The 24,650-nt window shown below is 45.7% G+C and overlaps 1 protein-coding gene across 1 annotated transcript in view; it reads right to left on the reverse strand.

The window, feature by feature from the left end:
- Window positions 1-3,690: 3,690 nt before the first annotated feature.
- Window positions 3,691-24,650, reverse strand: part of URB2 (URB2 ribosome biogenesis homolog) — a 47,498-nt gene continuing 26,538 nt past the window's right edge. Inside the window, exon 10 of the mRNA XM_067293430.1 lies at window positions 3,691-4,375. Coding sequence (XP_067149531.1) covers window positions 4,142-4,375 — 234 coding nt within the window. The 3' untranslated portion in view covers window positions 3,691-4,141. The remainder of the gene's footprint in view (window positions 4,376-24,650) is intronic.

Below are 24,650 nucleotides of genomic sequence, written 5' to 3' on the forward strand. Positions count from 1 at the left end.
CAGGCACAGCGAGTGCTCCTGAGACCCCCATGACAAAACTGCCAGGAGTTTTATCATTGCCACCTAAAGATGGAGAGAGGGACCTGGCAGAACTCTGTTTCTAGAGCTTGGTTTGGGGGATTGGGCAGGACTTGAACCCAGATCCTACTCCACACCAAGAGCTTGCAGTGCCATCCTGTGCCTTCTGCCTCAGGAACAGGTGGGAAGCCAGCACAGGAGAACTGGTGTGGGCAAGAGAAACCATCTGCTCGTCACCCCATCATCCCTCCCTCTTTAAACTCAGCACTCCAGCATATACGTGCGTTTTGATCCTGTCATCATTAGCCAGTCCTCTCCCCACAGGTGGGAGCCCTTCTCCTGGCATGCACAGTATGGGAAGGAGGAGGGAGGGGATGCCAATTTCCCCAGCGGGTAGGCAAGGTAGCTCTCACCTATGCCCTAGTCTCCAAAGAGCCATTGGCCGGAGGAAGAAAAGTCCTCTCTGCTGCTACCCCAGGAGCCAGAAGAAAGCAGAAGTTGGTGCTTCTTGTTCTCTGCTGTTAATATTGCTCTCTCCTGGCCTGAGCAATTGGCCAAAGCTCAGGCCCTGCAGGTTATTGCCATTCTTAGGGGAAGCTGTGACAGTCTGTTGCTTCTTTGATGGATCCCTGCTTATCAGCACAGAAAAGTCCTGTTTCCCCGAACACAGTAAGACTCAGACAACTGGAGATAGTTCCTTCGCCCACAGCCTCAACTGAGAAAGCCTCCTGCCTCTGGCTTTTTTCTTAGTGTCGGGCTCTCAGCACCTTTCCAAGCTATGGCTAAGACCTCCTCTGCTGCCTCCACCCCCAGTTTCTCTGGGCCTCCTGTGTGCCTCTCCCAGGCATACGAGCTCCCTTTGCTCACACTGTGCCCTGAGCGTGCCTTGCATTTCGGGCAATGACCGCGGCTGTTTCAGCTCCTTGACTGCAAAGAGGCCTTACCACCTCCTTATAGCTCTTGGAAAAAAACATCTTACCCCCTGTCATTTCGGAAGGAAATGTGAAATATTATTTAGACATGCCTCAGAGGCCCACTACACCACCACAGTCTACACACCAAAGCACAATGGAGAACAGAAACAGGTGTCAGAGTGTAAAATGAGTTGGACCCCCCTTGGAAAGGACTGCTGCGTAAGGTGGAGCAGGGACCCCAAACTGTCCGTAGGAAACTGTCCTCACGCATAAGTCAGAGACCTCAGCGAGAGCCAAGAGCCAGCACAAAGCCAGGCCTGTGCAAAATACTCAGGATAACATTTCTGAAGTCTCCAAACATCACATTTCAGTTTCTTGAAAACAATCTCATTCAGCGATACAACTTGTAAAATGTTGGGGGTGGGGTGGGATGGGGGGAGAGGCCTATTGGAAAATAGGATTATTTGAATTTCAATAGACTTTCAAAGTAGATTTACTTTTCAAGTCAAACTCATGCCCTTCCTCCAAAGGAAGTTGTATTAGAAGGAAATCCAGTTTTCATACAGGCAAGTTGGGGTGAAAAAGCCCTCAAAACCAAAACCCAGCCCTCAGACTGAAGACTACTCATGAAAGTACTTTTATTTTTCTTTTCATTATTGTTTATCTCAGCTATTAACATTCTGCTCATACCTTCATTAGCATATGAACTGGCCACATCCGGTCTTTTAAATCTCTTTGCAGAAACAAAAGAAATACTCTTGCTCTAGGTAAATACAGCAGTGCAGGTGCTCCTTGCAGATAAGGTAAAAAAGCAATTTCAAACATTAATAGCAACTTATGAAAGCCATGGCTGAATTTTTAGTAGCTGAATGCCAGAAACAAGTCCTGGGATATGAGTACATATTTCAAATTCATCTTTATTCCAGCACAAAAATCCAGGTTCAGGGTAAATTGAACAAAGGGATTTCTCTTTTTGTAAGAAAACACAGTACTGCGGTTATGTTCAGGTCTATCAGACATGAGCATCCAGTCTGTTTCCCATTATGAGATCAAAAAATATCTAAGGAGATGCCCATTTTGCAGCTAGCAGCTGAATTCTAGCAATGGCAAGAGGCCACCAGAGAAACGGGCTAATTTCTGAAAAGATATAAAAGTGGTTGCTCTGAATCCTAGACCAAGGTAATGGTCTGTGGCAGGGTATGGACATGCCACAGCCAGCAGCTAAAGCAGACACATCCAGCCCAGAGAAGAGCTCACAAAATACCCCACTCCTCCATCTCTCCCCCAAAATAAGACAAAATTGCAGAAGCGTCAAGCTTGCCTTGCAGTTCCCTGCCGAGGTTGATTCCCTCTGGGAGGGCGGCCACTGCGGAGAACGAGGCAAGGAGACGCTGCCCGGCCCCTGGAGTCGCAGCACCCCTCGGCCAAGCACTCATCTAGTGCTGACATGGGGCTCGATTTCCAAGCTGACCCATGTCCAGGCACTGAAGCCCACCCTGGGAGCTGGCTGCTCATGCAAGCTCGCCTCCCCAGCCGGGACCCTGGCATAGGAAAGGTTTTGTGGAAACCTGGCTCTTACTGTCCTTGGCTCTTAACCCCACGGCTGTGTTTCCCAGGCTTGGGGGAAGGCAAGGGGCAGAGGTGCTTATTAGCTGCTTCGGGGAATAGGAAAGTTTTGTGCAAAGACATGCGCTTTGAAACGTCTACCTTTGGGCTGGTGGGGAAGCTATCACACCAACAACTGCAGCACCGCTTCCCTGTGCACTCCCTTTAGGCACATGAATGGGATTTTTTAAAACTAATTAGCTGCTATTAAGTGTTTTAAATCTCATACACTGAATTATAGTTTCCCAGATCTTTTATGTGTTGCAGCTGAATTTCTTTTTCGATATCAAAGACTGCATTCTTTTTCTTTGTAATATATTTTTAAGAGTGACAAGAGATCGATAAAACCATGTAATTTAGGGATCCATAAAACCCATGTAATTTAGCATCATATACCATGCTTTAATAAAACAAGACATACCAGTCAGTTGGTATGCATGCAGGTATATACATCTATGTCTCTGATTTGTTTTATGTTCTGCTATGTGCTTTTAAACCCTGACAGCTATTTAATACTTTATTAGGAAAAGCAAAACTTAATTAAAATATTGTGAGTTTCCTCTTCTCCTCTTAACGTAAAAATAACGATGTGCCCCCATTTTTGCATGGGAAAGAAGGAAGAAAGGGCGTTAATCATTCCCCATCCCTTAAATTTTTTATGAGCATTTATGCAGTTAAACAAACCAACAGAGTTTTTCTATAGACTTTCCTCTCTGGACCCAGATGACTGTGACAGACAGTCAGCAACCAACCTCAATTATAAATAACTTTTGGTTACTTAATGTGACCCTGCCTGGGAAAGGGAAAACTATGAAACAGGCAGCCTTGAGTCTTTTGGTAGGGATATCCGTCTGCTTGTAAAGGACAGAGCCGCTAGCCAGCCACAGAGCTCCAAACAGCTGGGTTGTTTTGCAGTCATTCAGTATTAAGACTCAACCAGCCATACGAACATGTCACTTGATAGCTGGCCATGGTCACACCAAGCCAGGGAAAGAAGTCAGGAGTAAACTTTTCTTCTGTAAAAGTGAGTGGCAAGCTGCTGAATCACTCTGGCAGGCAGGAGTCAGCGTGTCTCAGGGAAGGGAGAATCAATGTCTCCTGCAGGGAATATTAATAATAAAAACAACAGCAAGGACATTCAGGACTCCAAAGAATCTTTATATTTAGTAAAAAACATTCCAAGAGTGGCTCTGTGCAAAAATTAATATTTCAGGAGCCATAAAACAATATTCATTCTATATTTATGATGCAACATAATTCATCCACTAGGATTTCAAAGTGTTTTACAGTCACACACTGAGAAAGCATCTCATTTGCCGTGAAATGCAGCCGCCTTGTCATGGGAGCAAAGCAGCTGACAGAACTGTCTTGGGCGTAAGGGAAAAAACGTTGCCATCAAGGGAGCTTGACAGAGCTCGGTAGGGCTGCTCCTGTGTTTAAAGGCTACGGTGGACCTAAGTATTTGCAGGAGCTGAGCCGAGGTAGATGAGACTAATGGAAAATTTAGGTACAGCAACCACAAACTTAAATAGAAGTTTTAGACAAGTCTTGCTGAAATCTATAATAATTCATGCAAAACAGATTTTATCGTCCTTTCCTCCCAGTCAGGTCTCTGTTAAAACCTTGGTGAAATGACTTAACAAAACCCAGCAAGAGCTGTGAGGAGCAACAAGTGGTTTGTAACCCAGGAGAAATCCACCTGGGCCACCACAACTGCAGCAAGTGAGGCACCAAGATCCCGCTCCCTGGCGCAGGAGAAAAAATTGGAGGGGAACTCTCCAAATAAAATTGGAGGGGAACCCCCATTTCTTCTTCACTTGATCTGTAGCAGCCTTTCCCTAACAGAGGAAAAGGAATTCGAAGTTACCACTTTGTTTATTGTGGACACTCAGTATTCATCAGCCCATATGTATTTCCACCAATTCCATAAGATTGAATTTTTGTGAATAGTACATTCAATTTAATCAGTAACAACTAGAAATACCCTTCAAAAGAAAAAATGCAAAATGCAACACCTCTGACACCAAACTAAATAATCCTATATGCATAAATATCCTTGAAATAAAGTTGTATCAGATGCAACAGAAGCTGTGACATGGGGCATGCTTTGTTCCAGTCTGATGTACATGAAAAATTAAATAATGCACTCCCAAAGACAGTCACAACCCCAAATCCAATCTCCCTCTAAAAACAGAGGCATAATAAATAAAATAGGCTGCCAAAACTGCCTACATAAGTCCCAGCAATGCCATGCATTTGTTATTTTATGTGTATAGGTATGTAAAATTTACATATGCATGGACACACACAGTTAAAAATTAAAAGATGAAATTATATTTAGTCAGGGACAGAGTTTGATTTTGGACTCTCTATGAGGATTGAGTGTTTCTAAAATAACCGTCAGAAATACAAATATATGGAAAAGGAAAGAAGTTCCAATTTTCATTAAAAAAAAGCTTCTGCTTATTAACAGGGCTTATCTTTGATACAAAGGTTGCTAGGAAAAGAGGAAAGAAAATGTTAGCCACAGTTTACATAGTGCCAATGCAAGTACCATTTGGTGGAAATGTGTATGTTAATGAGCATAGAGGAACATTGATTTGGAGCACAGCAAAGAGCATAAGAGCATAAAAACCTCTATAGTTCTTTGAAAAAACAATCAACATGGGCTGCTGGAGGGTGTTCACTGAGCCATGCAGTATTTTACACAAATAGCAAAGATTTCTTTCTCCCTGGCTGTGGTATTTCAGCCAGCACTAGGTTCATCTTGAGGAAGTTCTACAAGCCTTTCGGGACAGCAGGGCAAATGTTAGCACTGTTTTACAAGGAGGGGGAAGGAGACATGCTGGAGTGACTTGCCATGGCGAAGGCTGTGCACGGGAACCTGCTCGCCAAAATCTGCCTCCTCCTGCCCAGCCTCCGCAGTGGCCTCACTGCCCTGCTCCTGCCGAAACACCTTCTGCTCTTCTGCCCCTGCTTCTGTCTTGAAACAGGTGCTCAACATAAACTTTCTGAAAATCTGTCCCCTTACACCTCTGTGCACACTGTAGTATCAATAATGTGAGTATGGTGTAAGTGCTTGCAGAGGACGGTGGTGTATTTTGCGTAAAAATATTTAAGAGTCCAAAGGTGAATTAGAAATATATCAGATGGGCTTTCCAGGGGAAGACACAATTCAACAGAGTTTAACTAGGCCTGGAAGCAGTAGACAGAGGTTGTATTTATATCTAAGCTCCCAGCAAGATTATCTGTTTAGTGGTATTACATAGCCTAGGCAAATTCCCATTGGTCATTCATGCCTCAGCACTTTATATTTTTTCTGGGAAAATAGTAACTTTTGGTGGATGCCAGTTAATGTGTACGGCAAAACCAGCATAGATGAAACAAAGAATTGCAAGTGGTCATCCCATATTTTAGTCTCAGTCCTAGAACCTCTTATAAATAATACGAACAAGCATTTTTCAGATCAATACTGTGATGCTCTGTTACCCAGGTGCTTATATTTTTCATGACCCCTCCCACTTATCCAGGCACTTTCTGTAAGCTGGTTCTTTCATTTCAGACATGAAAATATTTTTAAAGCAATTCACTGCCACTCTATTATAATAATGTTCACTGCTAGTGAATCTAAGCCAAGGACTCCTGGGACGGTGAATACCTTAATGTTCTTGGAAAGGCATTTAACATCTAGCTCTTTCTATTTAAACCCCACCGATCACCCCATAGACTTAATTTTCCCAGCCATTAGGTGAGGCAGTAATAGCTACTCACCCGGTTTGGGGGCAGAGCTCTTTGCAGGGAAGGACTTGAAGAGTTAAGCAGTTAATGAAGAAGACCTTTCTGCCTGCCACAGGGATCACTGTTCCTGTGCGGGACAGTGTGGCGATGGAGCCGAGCAGTCCCACCATACGGCCTTCGGCGTCTGACGGGCTGATTTACGTGTTCAGCCAGACACCTACCGCCAGCGCAGTGCCCCTGTTTGAGGCCTTGTGCTCAAGGACATGTCTCTCCCCTGCCTCAACACTGCAGCATGAACCACAGCGTTCGATCTGATACCAGCACAAAAAGTGTCTCCATCCCGGATTCCCCAGCCAAGTTACAGCACAAGGACCATCGTCCAAGCACAGGGAATTTCTCTATCAGCAGTTGCCCTTGGTGGACGCTTCGTGCCGGGCAGGGACATCTCTGCGTGCCCCAGAGCAAGCACAGGGAGAGGATCTGCGCTGCTCCCCTGACAATCACAGCACGCGCTGAGGACCGCGTTTCAGTGCCACAGCTTAGGCAAAAATCAAAAGGCTGCACTTTGCTCTAAATATCTAATTGCTTTTTCTTTCCATGCTGTTTAATCAGCAATAAATACAAGAATAAAATGTAAGAAAGGCCAGCTTGGGCATACCCAGAGAGCTCCCTGCTCTGGCGTCTGGTCAGTACACCACGCCCTTGGCTCTTTGCTTTCCTTGCTTAAAGCATCGCCCCCTCTTTTAGGGCACAGAGCCTCATACGTGCCCATCCAGCACTGCTGTGGGCTGCTCATGAGCCTGGTCCCTGTAGCCGTTAGGCATGCGTGGCAGCCCACATTATTGTCTGGCTCACTGAAATCTCCTCCTAAAGCATGCAACTGCGCCAGCTCAGCTACTTCATGCCACCGAGAAGGCACCCGGTGACAATAACTGAGCATTTATACACTCTTCAGAGGAGGGAGAAGGCTGCATGGGATTGGCCAGGAGGAAAGGTAGATTTGGTGGCCAGAGGCAGGGCCAGATGGCAACATAGGGCTCATCGCAAACACAGATCCCTGCACAGACTTTCTGGTTGTCCAACAAATAATTACCATGTCCCTTTAGGATGTGTATAGTGTGTGGCAGTCCAATTACAACCCATGAAGCAGGAGGAGACTGCGCCATAAAACAGTAACTAATAATGAAAATTAGCCTGGAGGGAGCAGGGAGGGAGAGACTTTAACTTAACTCTTTCTTTCCTTTTTTTTCTTCCTTTCCCTATGTTATTTCCTTTTCATTTTCTTTTCCTCAGCTTCTTTTGTTATTTTTTCAATCATTGCACAGTTCTTTTGGAGTCAAGTACTTTCAGTGTTTTCAGTGCTTGATTAGTGCAGGCCTCTACTTCTGCCAGGCAGGGACAGAAATGCTCGAGGGCAGAAGCACTGCCCGTTTCAAGACGGTTGCCCATGAAGCCGTGCTCCAGGTGATCCACCAGCTCTGAGAAGGCAGCAGAGTCTCTGAGTGTAATGCTGTCGTAAAGCTGCTTATGGTAATGGAAACTCAGCATTCATTATGAATAATCTCAGATTTTATTTATAGTGACAAAACGAGAAGGCCTTTTATGCAATATCCACTAAGGTTACCCAGGTCAATAGCAGCCTAGTCATAGTGACTCATACTGTGGAATTAAATATTTTATACATAGCACAGTTATCGTCTGAGTCTGGCTTGCCTTCCAGTAACTGCCTCTATCTCATTTTCCTCCTTCCCTCCCCAAAACAGACTGGAGAATACAAAGTGTTGCATACAATGCAGCATTTGGTTCTCTTTGTACTATGTCAGACAAGAGTCAGTGATCAAAGACACAAAAGGGAGAGCTTTCACTAGTGCTGTCTTTGGAAATGTCTTTGCCTACCGGTCCACAGGCAACAAACACATGGGTATAGGATGGGGCACCGAAGGCTCCCAGCTGCTGTGCTCGCAGGCGGTCCTTGCAGGGTCAGATTGTTGCCATCCTCACAGCCAAGTGACTTGAGGACCAGGCAGCTGAGTGACTGTGCAAGGCCACTGGTGAACCTGCCAAGAAGAGCCGGGGACGGGGATTAAAAGTTCTGAGCTCAAGGTCCCGCTAGGGGATCACCTGTGAGCTTTTATGCTTCAGATGACTGAAGGGCGAGTGATGCTTGCTGAAGCCTTTTGCTTTCCAAACCCCCTTGATGAAGGAGCTGGTGCCCTTGGTCCTGCCCTGCTGTCCCAGTGCTGCTTCAAGGAGGACATCAGGACAGCCCCTGCTGGAGGTGCCAGTATAAAGGCTATTTTAAAGGGAATAGAAGCCTCAGAGAAACAGCACCATTTGGGCTGGAGGACTTTCTTCACCTTGGACTTGAGAAATCTGCAGCAAAAAGCTCAGGCCAGCTGTCAGAAAGGATCTGAGCTCTATATAATCGAAACCTATAAAAGTAACTGCACTGAACTGCAGAGCATTGGTAAGTTCCCAGTCTCAGGAAGATCTACCCACTTTTGCATGTTAAATAAGGATAAAGAAGAACTACTGCACAAATCCATCCAAAATCACTGGAAAGAAAGAAGGAAATGGATGTATGATTTTTTGTGAGAGTAAATGACCTTCTGTCACAAGCTTCCATGCAAGGATGAGCTCCCTTATTTTTTACTTTATTGGGTTAACTTTGGCTCTTACTGAATACACGGATCCAAACTGTGGACCTAAAATGCCTTGCAAGTGAGCACAAATCAGGACCGATTCTGCTGGAGGCAGTAGTACCATGGCCGCTGGAAGGCAGTTCAGCTGCCGGCTGTCTCGTGTTGCGCTCAGCTATTGATTGAAGCCTGTGCTCTGAGCATACAAGCTGTACTCTGGCAAAACAGGCACCGGGGCAGAAAGTTCAGTGGCTTGTGCGAGCCCCAGGAGGCAACATGTGCTCTGCAACTGGTTTTTAAATATGTCATTGAGAAGCCTTTCTGAGGCCATGCAGCATGGAAGCTGGTACAGTTTTTCCCTACTGACATGAAACTGTGAACATATTTTCAGGGTTTTCTTTTTTCTTTTTTTTTCAGTAGAACTGGCCAGAAGGGAAACTACAGTGAGTAAAGGGCTGAATTGTTTTGATTTGAGTCTTTCCCATTTGGAAGGGACATTATGGGAACAATGGATATAATAAAGTGATACTTGTTTACATGACTTTTCCATTAACAGAGGAGAATTTGTGGGAGGTGTAAACTTTTCCAGACATTCAATTTGGGCTCTTTAATGAAACATTTTAGCTAAAGCATCAGGGTATAAAAGGGTGATTTACCACAGCTTATTGCTTACTGAGGGCAGTGCAGAACATTTTAAATAACTGTGAGTAAGGGATGGAGCCTACACATCACAGCACTTGACAGAACATGCAGTCTTCTCTGCATTACTACCCAGCTACAAACCCAGACCACAGTTACTATTTCCAAGAGATCCATGATGGCCCTACTGAGTCCGCTCAGGGAAGTAAACACTTCACTCAGAAATCCCTAGTTACAGGGCTGGGTCCTTCCAGGGCAGCAGAGCACCAGTGTTGTTGAAGGAATCATTGCTGTGTGTCATGTAGCAGCTCCTTCTTTGGCCTGAGCAATGGAACCTCTTTCACTAAAAAAAACCATGTTCAGCTAAAAACCTAGGTAATCCCTTTCCTCTCCAGGAGAATCACAGCTCCAGCAGGGCTGGGCAAAAGGACTGTCCATTTACTCTACAACCAAAAAGTTGTTTACCTCTGCAAGGGCAGCAACTCTTCACCACTGCCCTAACTTGGCCAAAGTGGGGTGAACCCAAAACTTTGGCATGAGACTCGAACCACAATCTGTCACCTACCATCCAGGGACTCACCAAAAGGCTCAAAGCGATTTACTGTGCTCTCCTCTGTATGGCCAAATCTCTCTGGCTGCTGAGATGATGCCTTTTTTGCTAGGAGCCGACAGCAGGTAGCAGTTCTGTCCTAAAGCAGTGTCAGTTATCTTACTTTCTAGGGCGCCTCTTCACTGCCGGGGGAAGAATGCAGAAAGCAGAAGGAATTTGTAGTTCAACATACTGCTAAACCTCCTGACAAGGCCAGCATGCTCCAGAGGAGCTGGAGTGTAAATGAAACTGGAGGTCAGAGTTGGGCAGGACACTTCCCTCAAGGCCAGGTATCAGAAAGCACTGATAGCCATTGCACTGCCTTGTGGAAGCATCACTTGCTCTAAGTCAGTTATTGATCCTTTGTACAACTGCTTTTTGTGTAATTAAATCTCTAGAGATGATAGGGGAGAAAAATGACTCAGGAAAAGAAAAGTATCAACAGCTGCAGCTGAGATGCAGCAGAGTTTTATGGATTCAGGATGCTGAAACAAGCACCATGAGCTTCTCTAAAAGAGAAATGAGTTTCTTACACAAAGAAACACCTGGGGGTCAGATTATGGTAACTGTCACTTCAAATGGAGTTATAAAAGGGAGGAATTCATACCCTGGAGTTTTAGCCTTTGGATATATCCCTGTAAATATGAGGTTCTATGGAGGAGATACTGACTTCTGTGACTGGGGAAATGCTGCAATTCCACAGCACACAGCACTGAGCAAAAGGTCTTTGGCCTCTCTGAGTTTTCCAGGACTGTAAATGACTCTAATAATGAATTTACAGTGTGTCATCACCATGCTGAAAAAGTGTGCATGTCTGTCCTAAAAAAACAGGCTTTTCCACACAAGGAGTTCAGTAGCACTAATAGCTGCCATTAACTAATAGCTAAGAGCACTTGTCACTTCTTTGTGGGTCAGCTGTGAGTTTGTGCACATGACATCCATAAATGACATGAGGAAAGGAGGTTCCTGTACATAAAACACCGCAGAAAAAAAGTGTGAAAAAGAAAACATCTCTGGAGGGAAGCTGTATAAGGGAAATACAAGTGATTAGGCGGCACCAAAGTGGCCAGCGCAGTTCTCACAATTTTGAAGGGTCTAGTGACCCCACAGTTCTCACATTTGTCATTACAAAACAGAGAAACTCTGCCACAGGAATAAATCTTAAATGCAGTAGGATGTCCTAGAAGTAAATGTATGAATAGCTTGATTTGTCCTGATGGATGGATAGACATTGTCACAGTCTACTTCATCTGACAGGGCTAAGATTCATACATGGTACAAATTAGTTCAGAAGAAGAGGACTGCCATGTGCTATTAGTGTTACAGTTGATCTTAATAGCTATGTACTATAAACAGATTTTGGTGCATGGCTGCTTCAAGCGAAAAATGAAGAGAAGCCCAGCATATCTACACAAAGCAAGAATCAAAACCTCTCCTGAGCACATTCCTCTTGACAGAAGACTTTGAAACATGGGAAGAATCAAGCTAAATCCTGTCCTGTTTTCCCCCTCTTGTCCTCCCCATCCACCCCGATGATAACTGTATTTGGTGTTCTTAAAGGGTGCTGTAAAGGCAAGGGAAAGAAGGAACTGAATCTGTGCTGTGCGCGGCTTCCCGACATCAAATCTGAGCACTCCTAACACTGTTAATTGTTCGGCTCCTACCCTTTTCACAGTAGAAATTCAATTTTTGTTTATCCCTCTGCCACCCAAGATAAGCAGGACTTTTGGGTTCCCACATACTCTGGCCATGCGCCATGGTTTCGTTGCCTGGACATACAGCAGGGCTGCACCTCCAAAGGAGGGGAATTTAAATGAGAAGAGGCATCAGTGAGCAGTTAATACAAAGCAGTTAACCTTTCTCTTGACTCAAGAAAAAGAGACGGTTGCAATACAGAGCTACAGGTTGCATCCTTCATTCCCTCACCCACTGTACACCCGAATAAAAGCTGGGGAAAACACACTCCCAAGTCCTGTAGCCAGCAAAGGCAGCTTGGTGCTGGGGGACTCTCTGCACGCAGCTAAAGAGAAGCTGCACAGCCGGGCAGGCAGGGTCCTGGGTCGTGTCCTAGGAGAGGTGATGCTGTCCCTGGCTCTGCCCATGACTTGCAACACTAGGTGAGCCCAGAGGTACCACTGCCTTTCCTTTGGGCAGCGGTAGTGCAGCTTCCCATAACGAATGGGGAAAAAAAAAGACATATTTGTTTACATGTGATCAGCTTCTGAATATATTTGCTTTTTTTTTTTTCTCATGAATAGCTCTTATTTCTTCTTGGGTACTTCCTGCCAGCTAGAGCAGAAGGGAAGGGAAACAGAATGTAATCTGGGTGTTAGTAAAAGTCACCCTTTGCAACCAGAAAAGATACACACGTCTTCCTTTTCCTTTTTCTCCCTTTTTTTTCTAAAGCAAGCAATCAAACAAAATCCACCGGGGAGAGCAATTCATCATAAAACCTCTGTGTTTATTCAGCATGTCCAAGAAGATTTCTGTCTTCTTATAATTATTTGCAGCATAGGAGTTTTAAGCCGTGCTCCTCTGCAGTGCAAATGAACCAGGTGGGAAATTCCTTGGAGTCCCACACCGCCCTATCTGATGGGCAGCCTCCTTCTCTAGTCACTAAGCAGGAGTTAAGATTGATTTCATTACCGTCAAGGGTAATCACTCTGACTCCAGATTATGATACTTCTTCCCACCTCCCTCTCGTCTCCTAATCCTGTCACTTGCAGGCAGGCATGCATGCACACACACACACTCAGCCCAATTTCCGCATCTATGTGACATATTAACATAGGATTTTGACAGGTATCCAAGTAGAGGCTGAGAGCCGAGTATCTTTATGGAGAAAATATTTAGCTGTAGTGCAGTAAGGCAGAAGGCAAGGGAGTTGGACCAACGTGATGAAGAGAGCGGTAGTGAAGGAAAAGATGGGGTGGATAAGCAAAGAAGAAAGAACCTTTAACACAAAAGCACAACAAACAGAGGAATGTGAAAGATTGTTTCTATGGCAATGTAAGTAAGCCTGCAAAGCTGCTGTCTGCAAGTAAACCTACTTAAAATGAAATGTGGTAACTGAGGTAACAGAGTCTGTGCCACTAATGGCAAAGTAATTTAGCAGCGTTAAGCTTCGTGAATCCCCCACCCCTTCGTCCCCAGTTACAGCGTAAGAGCTCTGCCGCCAGGGTTAGTGTCACGGGGGGCCGTGTCCTTCCCAAGCGGCTGCAGACCACTGGCCTCCTGCAAACTCTGCTCTTCACTGATCACTCCTAAATGGATGCTAAATGCTTCCTAAGGCATTGCTCAGTGCTACAGCTCTTCCTGTGCACTGCACATGGTGGCTGCAGGAAGAGACTCTGGAGGCCAGTCCCCGCTCTGCCCCAACGCCACCCTGAGGCCCTTGCACCCCATGCTGTGGGCACCCCTGGGAGGTCAGCCCCGCAGCTTCAGTCAGGGCCTTACTGCCCTCAGTGCCCAAGGGAAACGCATCTCCTCACGTGTAAACCAGGCTCAGGGCTTGCTCCAGCAAGACGGCCTTGAATGCTCCCTTCCCACATCATTTTTTCTGGTCTTAAAAAAGGAGTGCTTTAGACACTGGCTGAAGCCCCAGCTGAGCTGTGTAATGGACATTTGCTCCTCCGTTTCTGCTGTTGCCTCCTCCGTCTCAGCCTGCGCTTTGCCTCTGGCTCCAGAAGCCTTTTTGGGATGGGGGGGCCTGCAGGGCCCTCTGGCAGAGGCAGGCAGGGCAGCCGCCGTGGCAGGCAAAGCCCGGCATGAGCTCCTTAGCCCCACAGCAGGCACGAGCTGTCTGGCCTCTCGCGTCCTGTCTTCCCGACACCAGCGTCACTGATTCACCAGCGCTGCATTAAGCCTTCTCTTTAGTGTGCCTTAAATCCGTGACAAGAGCTTGTTAAGACCTTGAAGCAGTGTGCATTGGATATACCATAAAACAAAACACATTACTTTGTATATGGTAAATTAGAATTCCTTTTCAGGTCAAACAGACTGAAATAAAAGCTTAAAATAGAAAGGAAATGAACTCAGATACAGCTACCTGACTAATGAGCCTGTTCCTAGTCTGCTGTAAAGAATGAAAGATTATAAAAAAAGAAATCAGCATTTCCTTTCCATGACCTCTCTCATAGAGCCCCTGTCTGACAGAACCTGACAGCTCCCTCCTGGAGATGTGAAAGACCATTCTTTCCAAACCATGCCTCGAATGACAAACTCTCCGGGCACTTATTGCCAAATCCTAACCCCAGATGCACCTGGCCAAGTGTCAGCAATGCAGATGTCCCCGTCCTGGGAGATGAGCCCCTCCTGCTCTCTTACCACAGACAGTCTGTGTTATACCAGGAAGGGCAACAGTAGAAGCAACAGGCCAAATTCACAGGTGACAGGTAAACTTGTCTAAATTAAACATTGCTGAGTGGTTCTCAAGTATAGTAAAGGGCCTGCAGCCAAGCATAAGATGTAGGTTGAAGTGCAAAGACAAGATCACTTCAACTTACATTCTTTTCTTATCAATTTTGCTGTTAGATACTTCTCTTTCAGCTATGTGGCATTTCAGTTCCCCAAACTCTCTTACGACTATTTATTTCCACTTTCTAAAAGTTGTAACCTAGCAGCTTAGGCACTGGGCTGAGGCTTTGGAGAGCTGGGTCTGGAGTGGCATACCACTGCAAATGCAACCACGGTAATACCTTCAGCCAAAAATCAGGGATAATACTTCAATACCGCAATTAAATCCAAGTTATGAGATCCTCATTTGAGGGACCTTTAAGTGTTGAGGGCTTATGCTGCTATATTTATTGTCTTTGAACCAAATTCAGCTTCTTTTCAACCTAAGACTGTTTGCTGTTAGGAACTACATACAGAACTGCACAACTCTAGCACTATGCCACTATCATCATATTGAAATGCACCTAATTTCCTTGGTGTCCACCTGAACAAAGCAGCAGTGTATCTGGCCCTTCCTCTTTAATTAAACCACTTTTGTTCCCCAAAATACTGTATCTGGATATGGTTTGTACTATATTAACCAAGTCATACTAAGCCTTCCCACTGCAGTCCCTCTCTCCAAAACGTATGGACACCAGTCACTTAGTCATTTAATTCTAGCTGCCCACTTTCTACTGGTTAGTGGAGCATACCCATGACCAGACCACGTATGTAAGGAAGGGAAGCGGTGCTGGTGCCTGAAACACTCTGAAGTCGTGACACCTTCTTGTATTTCTCAGTGATCTAGTCTCTGTTTCAGTTGTACTCTTCCCTCCTACTTCACAAGGCAAAGGCATGCTCAGCCTCCTGTTAGGACGGGCTGAAAGAGACGTCTCCTCCTTAAAACAAATATTCAGTAATACAGCATATCAGAGACACCCCCAAATTCTCTCTTTTTCTGTCCCCTTCAAGTTTTGTTTTCTGTGGGTTTTTTTTTGTAATAATAGTCCTTGTGTAAGCAGCCTGCTTGACAGCTCTGCTGGCTAAAATCTGCTGTTTATCCACAGAACAGGAACGGCTTGTGCTGCTAAAGCTTTCTTATTCTCATCACCTACATGCCTCTAGTCTGCTTTGAAGAAGCACCTCTAGGGGTGAAAGCACACTTCTGTCTCTAAGCTAAATTCAATCCCTGATCTCTTTGCAGAGACTAACAACAAGGGAGACATTTGGCATGATTGATGGGAGCCAAATGAATAATTCATGGCAGATCATTTATTTTGATGAATTTTAGCCTCTTTTTCTGTTTGTAAATTGTCTGCAAGTAGCTTATGAACATCTCAAATGTATATGGGTTTTGAAATTAACTGCTGGATACTTTCCACAAATAATTCTTAGCCTGTATATTGCTCATGAACCATTCAGTGGAAGCATTGGAAATTTCAAATTCTAGCTGTGTCAATTAGCTTTGATTGCTCTCATGAGCCAGAAGCTCATCTACATAGTACCGGTGTAAATGCAGAGAAACGCCACTGACTGTGCTGGGGCATGACTCCAGGTTTATGTTGGTGTCACCAGCCTCAAAATTGGCCCAGAAAACATTTCTGTTCTCTAAGCAGGCGGGTAACATTTTAAATCAGGTGTCCTCAGTGACCAGGAGGGGAGAAAGTAAAACAAAATAATTACATGTTTACATTTCTTTTCCATGAAGCATAAAATGTTTTGTTCCAGTAACCAGCCCTGCCAGTAAACACCCATATCTTTAAAATGTGTGGCTATCAGTCAGACACCTATCATTTCTTACCTGATGCATTTCCCATCAGTCACCATGACCTACCCGATTCTAGAAATCCATTAAATCAGTTTGCTAAAGCAAATCCCACACCTGATTCACCATCAAGCTATGTCAGTTCCACACCAATGTCATTCAGCTAAAGTCAATGGTATAAAACTAGAGGGATACGACAGTGGACTGCACTTACATTATGCATGTCACAGAGTGCACTGGCCCTTTTGGGTGCCTAAGATCATCCCCTGGCTGGTCCTCGGTGGCAGGGCCAGGTGGCATGGTGAGTGGGCTTTGCATCCTGGCAACCTAGTAGACCCCTTATACAAGGGTGACTACGCTGCCAGAGAGGAGAGATCTCTTTTGTGAAGCCCGGGATGTGGGAAGAACTAACTCCCTTGGCTTGGAGAGATCTAGAAAAGAAGGAGGGAGACCATGCCTCAAAATCCCAGTCTTCCTGACTGGGGAGAGGCACCAAGTTCAGACGAAGCTCAAGTAGGGTCAGGGGCACCAGGAAAAGCTGTGTCTGGGACCAATAAGGTGAGGTTGAGGTGATGCTTTGATACCAGGAAAAGATCCAGCTAAAGCTGTCTGCAGACCAAGGAAACAACAAATTCAGGAGTAATGAGTTTGGGGGATCCTGCGGGACAGATTGTGTATTTTGGGTTGTGTGGCTGAGCCTGGTAAATGGCTATTACAGTCTGCCTGGGGGACGAGAGGAAGTTAATTTTGATTGAACGTTTTAACTATAGTCGTTTAGTAACACAGACTCCAAGAGAGGGTTTCAGTTGATGGGATGTTGGCTTTGGGAAACAGAAGGATCTAACATTGGACTGGGTACGTCCAGATACACATCCATTTAGTGAGTGCCTAAGTGATACTCATCCGGACCTAGTGGCCCTCGTGCTGAATCCCCACTGGCTTTCTAGGGATCACCACACTTATTTCACACAAGCTAAAACTGAGAAAGCAGATGGTACAGCCTGTCATACTGCGTGTGTGGATCTGATCTGAACAAATGCCCCAGCAGGGAAAGGCTGTCACCCAACACCCAGACCCACAGTTGCTATGGCTAAGCAGGCAGATAAGAGTCTTACTTAACTGTCTTAAAGCTGAAAATCTGCATGAAAATCCTCTCAGATCAGGTTCTCTGGCTTCAGTGAGGCCACAGTTACTCAAAACACACTATTTCAAACATCTTGACAGAACCCAGTTCAGGCTCTGAGTGGCATCTGGATTTCTATTTTCTCCAAACTTCTCTGAATGCAAACAACCTGCTTAGGACAGCAGCACAATAAGGGAAAAACACTGGTATTATTCCTTCAACAGAAACTAGCAACCAATGCTGCTCCTTCTTTACTTTTTCACACTTCTGCCCTTGAAACCCTCAATAACAGACCTCTGCTGCTAGCATTCCTGCTCTTTTTTGCCTCCACCACAGCTGTGCTTTTCCAGGCTTGCTGCATCGTATTTGTTTTCTCACTAGGGTCCTATTGCATCAAACTCCAGGGATGGAGGATGAGGCAGGACTTCGACTGCAGATAGCAAACACGAAAGTCTTTCACTGGCATGATAACATAGGTGGAGGTAGGAAGGTGGCATGTTTGGGTGGGGGTGGCATTTCCTCATGGCACTCCTGGCCCATCCCACATTTGTGTGAGCCTTTTTCTCAAATGCTTTTAAGCCTGTCATTGCCGAAGCCTTTTTGGCAGCCAAGTCTTAAATACAGACTCTAATCACAACTGCACATGTTGTACAATCAGCCTAAAAACTGATTAACTTTATATAAGCTTATGTTCAAGGTGCCATTCAAGATGGGGAGCTGGCACCAGTTCAGGGTCTGAGTCTGTGTCTTTTCCTCATGCATGCCGTAAAAAGTGCATGCCATACTTAAAAAGAGAACCAAATTACATATAATGGGAAATTAAGAGGAACAACCATGGAATAGCCTTCATAAATTAGATGGACCATCAGGCTATATTGCACATACATATATATATATATAAATGAGGGAATGAACTGCTGTGAAAACGCTTATTTTACTGAACACACTCAGTCTTCATGTGTTTTATTATTCAGTAGTTTTATGTCATCAACAAGGGGGTTTTCATTTCATTTTTAGAAAAATGCAGGAGGGGATATTAAACCACTTTAGCCTATATTGTTTCTGTAGAAGAAGGAAATGGGCGGTGGGAGCAAATTAAGAGCAGGAGATATTTGTTAGTGCATGTATCCAAACCCATCACAGAGGTAAATAGCCCTGTGAGTTCAGCTCAAACGCATTACACCTGATGTCTGTAACACAGCTAATGTTGTAAGGGACAGCAGTCATGCCTCAGGACATAAGCTGACCTACAGCTGAGGTCTGCCAAAAATTTCCCTCTGGAATAATACTGAACTCCAGAGAAGTCTGCATCTTTGTTTGAAATACTCAGCACTCACCATGCTGGGAGACAAGGAGTTTGACTCGACGGCCCTTTGTTCTGTTCTGGTACTTTCATCGTGCACTGTGAGTTTCTGGTTTTCTTGAGCAACTGGACATTATTTTCCATGCAATCCTCCATACAAAAATAACCCCTTTATGGCTCTGCAGTCCCCACTGGTCGTATTTCATATCCCAAGTCCCCAGTGCTTCTCATTGACTCCCGGTACACCGAAAGTGAACTGTAAAGCAGCTAGTGTTTGAACAGCTGCCAGGAAGTGCTCCTACTCACAGTGCTACTGGCTTTCTTTCCCAGGCAGTGGGTGCTTCATCTTTAAAATCAATCTGATGCATTGGCACGAGCCCAGGGAGCGTTAGGCCGTCTGCTGCCTAACTCTCCCCGTTTGTTTGCAGAGGCTTGCCATCAGCTGTTCAGACCCCTCTTTCTTCCCCTCCACAAATTTTCTTTCTTTCCACTAGCCTCCACCAGGATCCCAGTAATCCCCACTTTACTTTCTCTCTCTTAATCCGCCTCCAGAAAGCCATGGAAAGAAGCTTAGGAACACACAGTGCAATTAACACTGCTTCTAATTTACCTACCATGGTGAGCACAGTAGCACGCAGTAGGAGAGGCGGGAGAAGCTCGGGTTTCATTGACAGTGCTTGGCAGAGGCAGGCCCCAAGCTGAACATTATTTCTCTGTGGGGCTAGAGAATAGGATCCTGCTTCCTACACTTTCCCCCCTCCTGTTAACAGCAGACCACAAATCACTCGGGGTGAGAAACCAGCAGAACCCCCCACCAGTCACCTGTGGCCTGCTGGTGGTCTCAGTCGAACTCCCACTGCTTCGGCATCTGTAGCAGAAATACAGCTACCATAATTAGCAACGAGGTGGGGAGGGAGAACGAACAGGACTGCTGGAGCAGAGGCCTTTTGGGTATGAGACAAGGTACTTTCGTCTGGGACTGTGGGGAAGATTATGTCGCTGCTGTCTGCAGTGTAACTCGTTCTGCGGCTGTTAGAGCGCTCCAGCCTCCAAAGCCTTTGGGGATGGGCTTTTCGCAGCCCAGTGAATGCCAGAAGGACTCTGGGGAGGGTCTTTCCATGCCGCAGCTCTGCAAAGGGTGTTAATCCGAAGGACAGGTTCAGCGCTGAGCCTAGCCCAAAGAAATCTGGAGGGCCTCTTAGCCACCCTGTAAAGCCTGGCTAAAATCAGGTATCTGCTAGAGAAACAGGGCTCTACATCACTCCTCACACTCCTCCTCCATCCCTACCCTCCTCACCACCTTATGAAGGCCTCATCTGTGGAGGAAACCCTATCCCCGTCAGGTAATACTAAGGGCTCCTCAAGCTCTTGGGCAGAGTCCCAGCTAGCAGCGGGAGCGGGATGCACCCGCTGCACTGCCTGCCCTCCCCAGCATCCCTCCGGGAAATGCCCAGCCAATTTCTCTTTCCCTTGGCAGTGCAGCACAGAAGTGATCCCTTCGCACACAGACCCTGTAACCCTGCTGGAGTCACTTGAGGATGGGGCTCATTTTCCTTTGCTTTCTGGAAACAGTAGGGCCTCCCAGCATCCCTAAACACCTCCCCTGGGATGTGAGGAGAGAGGGGGTAGGCCTTACCAGCATCCAGTTTCTCTCCCTCCCCCATCTCATGCTTGTGGCAAAGCTGTATGACATGGTGCTTTGGTCCCAATTTGCAGCGCTCCTGCTGCTCTGGCGCAGCCCTCTCTTGAACAAAGACAGCCATTCAACCCAGCTTGCACAGTGGTTTAATGCTACAGATGAACATCTACCATTGTTGCCAGCACTTCAGTCCAGAAATTAAATGCAAATTGTCTTTGTCCCCAAACACAGATCCCCATTTCTTCATCCCCAGGAGCCTAACAGACACCCTCTGTGCTCCCCATTTGTTCTCCGAGTATCACCTGCTTGTCAGCTAATACCCTGCTAGGCTGTGGGGATTTAGCCTTGGGCACAGCCTGGTTGTGTGCAACAGCACACAGACAATCTTTTCAGGCTGTAGCTACATAGACATCTTGTATAGTAGGATGCAGTTCAAAATCAGAAAATCAAAGATCAGCTGGAAGGTCAGCAGGAAACAGTTAAAATGCAGCATGTTTCCTGTTCCTAAGGGATAAGCATCACTGCTTTGAAGCCTGACCATCCACAACTCCTTCACAGTTGGGGTAACTGCGAGATTGTGCCTCCAAATCTTGATGCAAGAAATCCTACCTCTCCTGCCAATGTCCCTTGTATCCAGGTATAAGAGGATAAAACTAAGCCAAGGAAAGTTAGGCTTGAAATCCAAGAAAAGTTTCCATGACACTAATCTATAAAGGTAGGAAATAACTTCCTGAGAATGCAGAGTGTTTGGAGTGCTTAATTCTGTAACAGAAAACAACAAGGAACACAGAAAACAGCTTTTTGACAGTTCAGCTGAGAAACCACAAAATTTAATGAACCTGGTTGCCAAGGCATTTCTAATTTCCCAGAAGCAGCCTTCCAGTAATGACCCTGAACATACAGATCTGGACTCACGCAAAGCTCCACTACGATCAACCTGATTCCCTGCAAACACAATATAGGCTTATATGAACCACACCTGACTGCAGCTGTCTCCTTCTTGTGGCTGGATCACAAATACTGCTGAAGACATTTGATTCCTGGGATAACAAAGATGGGCCTCTTAGCTCACAGTCCAGATACTTGAGTTGCTATAACTCTTACAAGACACTGCATATCTCCTGAGCTGCAGTAGCAGACCGCATACATGCTTAGCCTATCACAAAAATGAGATAAAATGTATTTGCTTAAACCTTTTTCACTGAGGCTTAAGCAAATATGCTTTACCTTATGTTGGTAAGAACTAGCGCAGTTAAGTCACAGTGCACTGGCCTGACTGAGCCTTCAGTTCACAGTGCATTGCACTTTTAGATCCAGAAATCCTGGGTTCATGCCTAGATGATGATAAAGCCTAAGGGCATGACGTTGTATCAACACAGGACACAATACCTGCACACAGCTGACAGCAGGACCAAGGTTTGTATCAGACTTATCATCATGGTATCTGATCACCTCAGTCCACTACCAGATATCACTTACCTCTATAAAGCAACAACATTCAGGTCTCCAGCTATGCAATCTGTGAGCAATGAAGCAGACAAATCTCTGATTTAAAAAAGATGAGCCTGCAATTGGCTGATGCATAAAATGAGAAGTTTTACTTAAAGTAGCCAAATATGTTTTTTCCCCCCACATTCAGAAATCTTCATCTGCACATTGGCTTATTAGTTTCCTCACACCACACACGTGCACACAGACACACACACACAGATCTGCTCTCCCAACATGCTGGGGGAAGACTCCATTTCCATGGGTCAGTTCCTGGTAGAGAGCACAGAGAGCTGGACAGTCTCATGCCAAGAGGAAATGATTAAAGCCACAGATCAACCAAAACCATATGGCACCAAAATGTTGGATTTTTTTTCCCCTGTAAGGGCAGCACAGGGTTCTTGCAGATGTTAAGGAGCTTTTTTGGCCTACAAAATGTGAATTAGCCCACTTGCTTGATTCTTAGCTGCCAAAACACCCAACCCAAGATGAAAGGAGCAAAAGGACCAACACAGTAGTTTAGCTTCAGGCAGCTGGCCTGTAAAAGAAAAGCAGTCATCAGACTGACAAGTGTCAGGGCTTACGATTTTCATGCTGTTGCTGGAAACCCCTGGAAACTGCTGTCAGTGGAATCAGAGAAGGTGAAGGGATTCCAGAAGATGCACGTTGAAAATGAGAGTGGAAAAAAGTTGGAACACTTAGAGCAGGTTAAGCTGCTCAGAGGTCTTCTCTAGAGACTGGCTTCCCCTCAAGTGGTCTTACACACTACATTAATTTCTCAGACTGATTTAACATCTCAGAAGCATGACAGTTACGGACGTAGTTACCACCCCTGACTGGGAGAATGTTTCACAGTACATACTGAGCTGCAGCTTTGTTTATCTTTAACAACCACAATAATAGCATGCGTTTCTGGAACCTGCAGAATGTTGTACGCCAAGCAGAAATCACTTCTCTAGTCACTGCACAAACACAGCAAGTGCATGAGGGGGTGAAATATGGCTGATGCTGGGATACAGCACTTCACAAGGAATACAAGCAGCCTGGAGGAGATGGCTCTGCCCAGGCCCAAGGACTAGAACCAGGACAAGCTGAAGACCCAGGAGCCAGAGTGCTAACAAAAGGTGAGTACACCCATCTCAAGCTTTGATCAGTGGAAGAGTAACAAAAGACATTGCTTTGTACAAGGGTACAGCACAGGGAGCCCAAACTCATCACAGCCCAGCTGAAAGGACTGACTCACACTGCTGCTGCTAACAGGCCACAGCTGGGTAGGGCTCATGTCCAGCACTGAAGACTGTAACCACCCATACTGTAACACACACTACGCAGTCTTCAGGACCTGCTTTTCAAAGCTCTAGAAACCACATATCCAAGTTAACATGAGCTGCAAGAAATTAGTCTCTCTGTGCTGTTTTCACCTGCATTCCACATTGCCTCTAAAAGACTAGGAAGAAGGGGCTACCCCGAAGTGCTTTTTTTTTAACCTGTCTTGTTCCACACTGCAATTCCCAACCCAGCTATCCCCTATAATAAGAAAATAAACACATTCTTAAAGTAGTATAAATAGAAACAGCAGAGCAGACCTTGCTTTGAACTGAACTTCACTGGGGATTTCTACTTGGGCTGTCTTCAGGCCTGCTTCCCACTTGAACATTTCCTACTAGCACTGAAACAAAGCTCAGAAGCACACTTTTATTAGAACCTCTAAAATTTTCATTTTAGGACTGCCTCAGAAGGACAGACTCCTGTCCTGTTTAGCTCCCAAACAATGGGTTGTTATTATTGCACCTTAAAGTAATGAAGCCTCAGCAGCTTGTTGTGTTCCGCTCATTCACTGAACCAGTTTGAAAAATCAGTTCTGGCTATGGAGAGGAAGCTGCATAATCAGCCCTGCAACCATAAGCCTCATTTCACTCCAGTCCACAGACCCTTTTCTCTCTCTTGCTGCAGAGTTTGAACAACTCCCTTGCTGCTGCAGAAAAGAGACAGAATCCAGTCTTGGGCTGAAGCCCAAAGCAAGGCCTTAAAGTCTAAGGTACACCATTCTGCTATCAGAGGTATGACTGCAGCACTTCTCAGTATGCTTGGGTCAGCTATAATCAAGGTAGCTGTGGTGGCAATAGCTACAGTGCTAGGCTGGTAGGAGCTACAGGGAAGAGAGCACCCCTTCCCACCCACCCCCCAGGCAATTAGGTAGCTCAATGAATTTTGAGCTTTGGAACTTGTGGGAAACTACATGAGAGGCAGTTTAGCTATGCCTGCTGCTGTGGGTTTCTCCTGCAGCACAGCTGTACTGCCAGGCAATGCCCTAGGGCTTTAGGGGCAGCCCTGCCAGATTTAGCTGCACCCCTTTAAGATATTACTTTAGGTTTTACCAGCTGCGTTTGTCCTGCTTGTCTGCCACAAAGATTACTGCCCCACAGCAGGGACCAGCAGGAGTAAAAGTGCGTTAGCTGCTCTGCCACTTGGCATTTTATTTTAAACTGCCCTCCCCAACAGTTTGGGGTAATGCACCAGGCCCCGAGTTGCAGGGTCTGAGGCAAGACACAGCTCCGTTCCGCTGATGCTGCTGTGGGGACAGTAACCTCCAGCAGGGTGCAGTGAGGGTGACAAGGCCTTAAACTGCTTCGGTTAAGCCCACCAGAGCCCCTCTGCCAGAGCACTGCAAGAAGCTACAGCTAGTGACATGGGGGGGCTGCTCCTATTGCAGCTAATAAATTCAGGCCACTTCTCAGTGTGCTTTGCGTGCAAAC

This window comes from Apteryx mantelli, chromosome 3, assembly GCF_036417845.1.
Source record: "Apteryx mantelli isolate bAptMan1 chromosome 3, bAptMan1.hap1, whole genome shotgun sequence".
In the NCBI taxonomy this organism is placed as follows: Eukaryota; Metazoa; Chordata; class Aves; order Apterygiformes; family Apterygidae; genus Apteryx; species Apteryx mantelli.